A 7,886-nucleotide genomic window follows, 5' to 3' on the forward strand; every position below is an offset into this window, starting at 1 on the left:
GCCGCGTCCGAGATTCCACCCGCCAATCCCGTGCGCAGGAGGCGGGCACACGGCCTCGTCCCGGCCTCGGATTGGTCGCCCTGGAGGGGCGGGGACACTTGGGCCCCTGCGGCGCGGTCGGTGAGTGTGAGTGAGGAGGGGTGGCGGTATCCGGCCCGGAAGCTGCGGGCAACTCCCGGGATTCGGCTCCGGGGCTCTGCGCCCGCTGGGCCCTCCGTTCTCTACTCTTCTTTTAGGGCACCTTTGAGCCGACTTCTGCGGCGGCCCGGCAGAAGCAGAGCCTGGAACCATGAGCGTGGGCTTCATCGGCGCTGGCCAGCTGGCCTGTGCCCTGGCGCGGGGCTTCACGGCCGCAGGTAAGCGCCTGGAGGCGGGAGGCGGATGTGCGGACGGTCCCTAGCCTACCCTGTGAACCGCCCCTAGCCTACCCTGTGAACCGCCCTCCACCCCACGAACGTGAATGAATGAAGAAAGGGGAATTTGTGTCTGCTGGGGGAGAGGAAACTCCTCTTAAGCAGCAAGAGAGTCCTGCCCGCATAAGGGATTGAGCGGGGAGAAGGACACTAGCAGCCGTCTCCACAACGGTCAGAACGTCGTGGGGTTTGACTCTGCTTTCCCAGGGAAAGCATGGGAACCGGGTGGGCCATGATTCCCAGTTGAAAAGCCCTGTCTTCTCCAGGCATCCTGTCGGCTCACAAGATAATAGCCAGCTCCCCGGACATGGACCCGCCCACAGTGTCCGCGCTCAGGGTAGGTGGGGCAGGGGGGTAACTGGGGAGGAGGGTGAAGGCCCAGGAGAAGGATGGCCTGATGAGCCGAGCCCCTGTGCTGGTCCATGGTCGGCGCTGACCTACCCACCAGGAGCATCATAATCCTCCACCTTCCATGGGGCAGCTCAGGGTGGTGGGAGCACCCAGGCAGACAGACTTGGGTTCTAATCCAGATACTGGGGTGGTTAGAAGGTTAGTTGAGGTTTTATGTATGGAAAGCACCTGGCGCATAGTAGGCATGCAATAAAATACTCACTTTTCTTCATCCACTGGCTAAGTGGCCTTACGGTACTCGGCTACTCTGAGACTCAGTTTCCTCATTTATAAAATGGAGACCACAATAGCCACTTAGCTGAATTATTCTGAGGCATAAAAGAGCATGTTGGGAAAGAACCTGGCAGGTTCGTTGTTCCTCTGTCTAAAAAAGGAATATCCCAAGTCTTCACCCCAAACCTGAGCAGTGTGGGAGAGGATGTCTAATGAGGCGGGCGACAGGTAGTGTCTGTGCCTGGGATGGCTGATGTTACCAGCACTGGAGGGACCTGCTTCTCAGTATGGAGTCTTAGAGAGATGGGTGTCCTCCAGCCCACCCCTGGACCACACAGAGACTGCACTCTGATGAACAAGTGTCTGGAGTTGGGATACGGCCTCGCTTCCGACCATTGAGCACTAGTAGCATTTCACCTTTCCCTTTGCCACTTTCCAGCCATGGAGACTAATTACCTGGCAGAGGGGTGCCTTGGGGGCCAGAGAAGTGGTGGGCATGGGGGACAGCTATTTCCTGGTTGCCATGGGGAAGCTTGTCCGCGTCCAGCACCTATGCTCACTTGCCCGGTAGCAACATTGGAAAACTTTGTGCCGGTGGCAGTAGGGGCAGACCCTGAGGGGCTGGGGCAGGGAATTCCAGGCTTGTCGGGGGTTTCAGCTGCTCCTTGGGAGGCCCTGGGCCCAGTGAGGCTGCTGCACAGTGGTCTCCTCCTGCAGAAGATGGGTGTGAACCTGACCCGGAGTAATAAGGAGACAGTGAGGCACAGTGACGTCCTGTTCCTAGCCGTGAAGCCACACATCATCCCCTTCATCCTGGATGAGATCGGGGCCGACGTTCAGGCCAGGCACATTGTGGTCTCCTGCGCGGCCGGTGTCACCATCAGCTCTGTCGAGAAGGTGCCCATCTCGGCCCTGGTAGTCCTGTGTGAGGGGCGGAGGGGTGGGTGCTAGTGGGACTGGCAACTCACTCGGCCCTCTGCCTTAACCCCAGAAGCTGATGGCATTCCAGCCGGCCCCCAAGGTGATCCGCTGCATGACCAACACGCCCGTGTTGGTGCGAGAGGGCGCGACGGTGTACGCCACGGGCACCCATGCCCTGGTGGAGGATGGGCAGCTCCTGGAGCAGCTCATGAGCAGCGTGGGCTTCTGCACTGAGGTGGAGGAGGACCTGATTGACGCCGTCACAGGGCTCAGCGGCAGCGGGCCTGCCTATGTGAGGCCCTCATATACTTAACGCAGCCTTCCGGGGACCCAGGGGCGCAAGATGGGCTGGCAGGCAGGCCTGGGCTGGGGGTGTCACCCACCTCTTGGGCAAGGCAGGCTGGTGGAGAAGGTCAACCCTTGGAGCTAATTCCAGTCATCAGGAAAAGTAGACCCTAGGGCGTGCCCCTGAGTGCCTGCTGCCCCAGGGCTCAGTGAGTGTCTCCACAGGCGTTCATGGCCTTGGACGCGTTGGCTGACGGTGGGGTGAAGATGGGCCTGCCGAGGCGCCTGGCTGTCCGACTGGGGGCCCAGACCTTGCTGGTCAGTATCTTCCGCCTGCGTGTTCTGGACCACAGTGTGGGGATGGGGTTCTTAGGGGTCACTGGGCCGGGGCAGGGCTTGGTTGGGAAGCTGGGATAAGGATTGGGGAGGAACAGTGGGTGTGGAGAAGCTCATCTCAAGGGGCACCAGCAGTTTTCTGCTCTAATGCTTCCTTCCTGCCCTAGGGGGCTGCCAAGATGCTTCTGGACTCAGAGCAGCATCCGGGCCAGCTCAAGGACAATGTCTGCTCCCCTGGGGGGGCCACCATCCACGCCTTGCACGTCCTAGAGAGTGGGGGCTTCCGCTCCCTGCTCATCAACGCAGTTGAGGCCTCCTGCATCCAAACACGGTGGGTCTCTCTCTTTCTCTGCCCAGGCCCTCTCCTCCCAGCCAGCCCCAGTATGGGCTGCACACCGTCTTGCAGAATCTGCCATCTTTGGTCCCATTACCAGTGCTGGAGTCTGCGCTCTGTTAATAACCACGATTCATTAGACTTTGTTAGCTAAGGGTTTGTAGGCCTTCATTTAATTCTCACACAGTTCTGATAGCTGGGGTTAGCTTGATTTACAGATGAGGAAGTCGAGGCTTCGAGATACAGCTCTCCCAAGGTCAAACAGCTAGTCAGTGATGGAGGCAGGATTCGACCTCAAGTCTTTGACCTCCAGTCCTGTGATTTTTCCACACTCTCTCTCTCCCCATCTGATCACAGATAACACTTAAAGCTCTACATCGATGTAGTAACCCCTACTTAGTTAAATAGCACTTCTAGGAAGCTTAGGGGAGTTTTTGGTTTGGGCTTCTAAGTTGGGCTGGTACCAAGTCAACAAGGGTTGGGGGTTAAGTGGATGGGGAAGCCTCGTGCAGCTCTGGCTCCTCCTTCAACCTGTTGGGGCTTTGTCTGCAGAGAGCTGCAGTCCATGGCCGACCAAGAAAAGATCTCCCCAGCCGCCCTCAAGAAGACCCTCCTGGACAGAGTGAAGCTGGACTCCCGCACAGTGACCTCACTGACCCCCTTCAGCTCAGGGAGGCTCCTCACAAGAAGCCCAGTCGCAGGAGGCAAGAAGGACTAAGACAGCCTCGGTCTGCCCTGCTCTCTGTGACCGGCGCCCTTGGGTGAGGGGCGCTGTGCAGCGCAGGGGTGGGCTCAGTCAGTCTTGGGGGCCTTGGGATAAAACCTCCTTAAGTCTGTTCAGACCACAGCGCTAGTTTCCTCTCCTGTCTCGGGTTAGAAGGTGCTCTGAAGGGGTGGTGGATGCTGGAAACCAGATGCAGCCCTGCACACCTCACACAGTGACAGGAGAGAGAGGCTGGGGCCCCAGTCAGAGCCCCAGCTCCATAGGGAGGTCTGGAGACCTTCAGCTGATGACCCCTTCAACTGGGGTCCTCCAGCTGGAGCCCAAGGCAGGGTGAGTTTGTTGCCAGGTCAAGGAAGTAAGAGGTACAAAACATGACAAGTGCTTTTCTCTTTGAATTGGTAAATGGAAAAGAAGTGAGTGACTTAGAGTTATCACAGTTACTCAGAAATGCACATATTAGACTGTTATATTTAAGTCTTGCTTCAGAGGTATACCATTGAAAGTGTGTTCAGTGCTGCTAAGCTTAGCTGCTTTAATAAAGCTTTATTTTTTATTACCCTGCTTTTCTTATGCTTTATCTTACGTCATCATTCTAGAGAACTCGAGGCCCTCTCCAGGTGCTCCAGCTTCGGGAGAGTACTGCCTAAAGGCAAGAAGTAGGGATGAGAGGAAATAAGGGGCCAGGCCCTGAGAGCTGTAATGACACCCTGCTCCAGCCTGGCCCCTAGGGTCAGGGTCAGGGTCAGGAGATTGTGTTGTAGGATGTGCCAAAGCTCAGGGCAAAGAAGAGCCAAGTGGCCTTGGTGGGGAGCTGGCTGTAGCCCAGACACAAAGGAGGAAGCTGCCTGCTTGTAGTGGGCCACACACTATATCAGATCCAGACAGATGCCCTCCGAGGGAGGAACTATTCTTTTTCTGACTTTATAGAGGATGCTGAGGCCTGAAGGGGATAAGCAGCTTACTCCAGTTGAGTTGTTCATCAGTTGTAGGACCGTCTACACAGCTGGACTGAGCCCGCAGTTCCTCCATGCAGGCCGTGTGCCTGGCGCTTGTGCCCACCAGCTCCTGCCTGTGACATTGGCTTTAGCATCAGCTCTGAGTTCACATCTTACTTCCCACTGCTTTCAACTAGGCGACCTTGGAGAAGGTACTGAATATCTTGTACCTCAAGGTTTCATCCCTAGAAATATGGAGGTCATGCTTCATCCAAAGGTTCTGGTGGGTATGAAGTGAGATCGTGTGGAATTGCTCAGCAGGACATCCAGAACATGTGGACCCTTGTGCCAGTGGAGCTCATCCTCCACCCTCCCCTGAGGAGGGAGGGCAGCTGGGCTCCAACTCCAAACTGGAGAGCCCATGGGGAAGGCTTATTCCTAGGGGGTCAGAGTGACAACGAGTACGACAATACTAAAAGCTGTCATCTTTCAGCCCTCATTATATGGCAGCCCCTTTGCAAACCCTCTACATAAAGTCTCATGGCCTTAGGAGCTGGGTATAATTAACAGTAAGAGGTTAAGTAAGTGGCCCAAAAAGATGATAGACTTTTCACCAAAGAAGATTTACAAATGGCAAATGAGTTGCTCAGCATCATTAGTTATGAGGGAAATGCAAACCAAAACCCAGTGAGATACCACTTCACACCCACTAGTGTGACTTCTAGTTAAAAAGGATAATAATGAATGTTGGCAAGGATGTGGAGAAGTTAGAACCCTTGTGTATTGCTGGTAGGGATGTAAAATGGTGCAACACCTCTGGAAAACAGTCTGGTAGTTCCTCAAAAGATTACATAGAGTTGCCATATGACCAGGCAATTCTACTTGTAGATACCTACCCGAGAGAAATAAGAACAGATGTCCACACAAAAACTTGCTCATGATTGTGGCAGCATTACTCAAAATAGCCAAGAAGTGAAAACAACCCAAATGTTGAAAAACTGGTGAAGGGATAAAATGTTATACCCACACGATGGATATTATTCAGTAATAAAAAGGAAGTACTGACACATGGTACAATATACGAACTCCAAAAACATCATGTTAAGGAAGTTGCTTGCAGAAGGCCACAGATTATATGATTTCATTGACATGAAATGTCCAGAAAATGCAACTCTATAGAGATAGACGGGTTGCCTAGGGCTGGGGTGGGAATGGGACGAGGACAGGGTTTCTGTGATGAAGTGATTTAAAATCAGATGATGGCAGTGGTTGCACAACTCTGTACATAGTTACTGAATCGTAAACAAAGTGCATGAATTTTACGGTATGTAAGTTACACTTCATAAAACTTTAAGAAAAGGAAATAGGCAGTTCCCTTGTGGCCTAGTGGTTAGAATTCTGGGCTTTCACTGCTGCGGCCCGAGCTCGGTCCCTGGCTTAATCAGCTAGGAAGTGGCACCAGGACTCAGACCCAAGCCTGACACCAAGTTCTGTCCTTTCTGCACGCAGCCTGCTGGCGAGCTGTCCTAGGTGACAGGAGACAGTCCTTCATCTCTCCTCCGCCCCCCTGCAAGGCCACCTCCTTCCCAGGCCTAAACCCACCAACATACATTTACTGAGGACCTACTAACTGCCAGGCCCTGGCTCATGCTTTGGTGTGTAGGGTCCACCTGGTTCAGGTGAGTCCTCACCTGCTTAGGACCCCCTGCCCTTTGCTTCTGAGCTTCGACCAGGTATGGTCAGGACTAGATTTCACCCAAGGTGGCTGTGGCTCCAGTCCTCCAGGGCGTAGGCGAAGAGGGCCACCCCTTGGAAATCAGTTCCGGTCGCCTTTCTGCGGGGCCTCAGGCCTGCCCCTCTCAGCTGCTGCCTCCTCACAGGGCTGACGGGTGCGGGGGCTGGAGCTGCAGAAGACACCCTGGACAGAGGGTCTAGAGGCTGGGGCCCGAGCCACCAGGAAAGGCCGTGAATGCCTCCTGACGCCTTGTAGGAGTAAAAGCTGGTGTGAGAGGCTGGGGCAGCCTTCCCAAGAAGCACGTGCGCAGCACTCCCTCTGCGCCAAGCACGCTGTGAGGCCTGGGTGTGCCGCAGTCAGGAAGACTTGGTCCTTGTTCTGAGTTGCACAAGGGCCGAGGAAAGATGTGGACACAGGGAGGAGAAGTGGAAAACACGGGAAGGCAGAGGAAAAGGCAGCACGGAGGTGGGTAAGAGTGAGGGAGGGCACCAACTAACCCCCTGCCCGCCCTCCCCCACTCTCTGCTCCTGCACCTGGACTCTGGGGGCAGCTGGGCCTAGAGCACAGCCCTCGTTTCATAACTGGCTTCTCTCAGGACCCCCCAAACACTCCCTCATCTATTGCCTCAGTTTTGCTGTCCTGTGAAATGGCGGCACAGACCTCCGGCCCAAAAGTTAGCAATAGTTACTTTGGGGAAGTGGGATTGAGGTTGACGTCTCAGTTGATTTCTTTCTCTGTTTATTTTGCTTTGGATTGTTGCTTGCAATAAGCAGGCATGGTCTCCATAGTTAAAAGATTTTAAAATGTTTCCCCTGATCCCCAATGGCAGGCCGCGTGGGGCACAGACACACCCTTCTTCATCCTTGTCCGCGCCTGACCATTACTAAGCAACACTCTGGGGAGGGACACCAGAGAGCCTGACTGTGTTTCTTCCCTCACTGTTCGCGATGCTGTAGACAGGCCTTTCTGCATATCTAATCAAATACTTAAAGCCTTGACCTGTGCTCTGCTTTTATCAATAAACCAGAACATAGGCAGAATGGATACCGTGTCTACTTGAAATCAGTAGTGTTTTGAAAATGAAATGTACCTCTTTTCAAGGTCCAAGCCAGTGTGGATAGCTTGCTACCTTTATGTAAGAAAAGGAGGAAATACGAAATTGGATGAAGAAACTCTAGTAGAAGGATACACAAGACACCAAGAAGGGGTACTTGCTGGGGGACAGAGGGAAGGAGGCCGACGGGAACAGGGGCAGGAGTAACATCTCATTACAAACCTTTTTGTAGTGTACTGATATAGCAATCATACGAGGGTGTTACCTAGTCACCAGATACATTATGTAGACCTTTTGGGGGGCTGCCGGGCTGCCCTGGCTGTGCAGTGCTCTAGCAGGATGCATTGCCCCGAGGCGGTCAGTCAGGGCTGGAGCGACCCGAATGCCCTACTCTGGTCTTGCACTGCACCCAGGAACACTCTGGGCATGAGTGTGTCCTCCTTGGCAAAGGTGGACAGATGGGTGCTCTGGGCCCAGCCTCTTCCTTCCACCTGGGCCCACCTTCTGCGTCACTGTGGGCAGGAG

The 7,886-nt window shown here is 54.4% G+C and overlaps 1 protein-coding gene across 2 annotated transcripts; it reads left to right on the forward strand.

The window, feature by feature from the left end:
* Window positions 1-289: 289 nt before the first annotated feature.
* On the forward strand, window positions 290-4,187 carry PYCR2 (pyrroline-5-carboxylate reductase 2; the record flags this gene model as incomplete). Of its 2 annotated transcripts, XM_079697036.1 has the most annotated exons (7): window positions 290-356; window positions 680-750; window positions 1,755-1,934; window positions 2,029-2,250; window positions 2,469-2,561; window positions 2,747-2,910; window positions 3,466-4,187. In XM_079697036.1, the coding sequence occupies 7 exons, from the start codon at window positions 290-292 to the stop codon at window positions 3,629-3,631; spliced, it is 963 nt and encodes a 320-aa protein (XP_079553162.1). In that variant the 3' UTR covers window positions 3,632-4,187. The 2 variants fall into 2 exon arrangements, with proteins under 2 accessions (XP_079553162.1, XP_079553163.1); XM_079697037.1 differs by lacking the exon at window positions 2,029-2,250.
* Between the last annotated feature and the right edge of the window lie 3,699 nt (window positions 4,188-7,886).

The sequence above is a fragment of the Hyperoodon ampullatus genome, assembly GCF_949752795.1.
Source record: "Hyperoodon ampullatus genome assembly, chromosome: 2".
NCBI lineage: Eukaryota > Metazoa > Chordata > Mammalia > Artiodactyla > Ziphiidae > Hyperoodon > Hyperoodon ampullatus.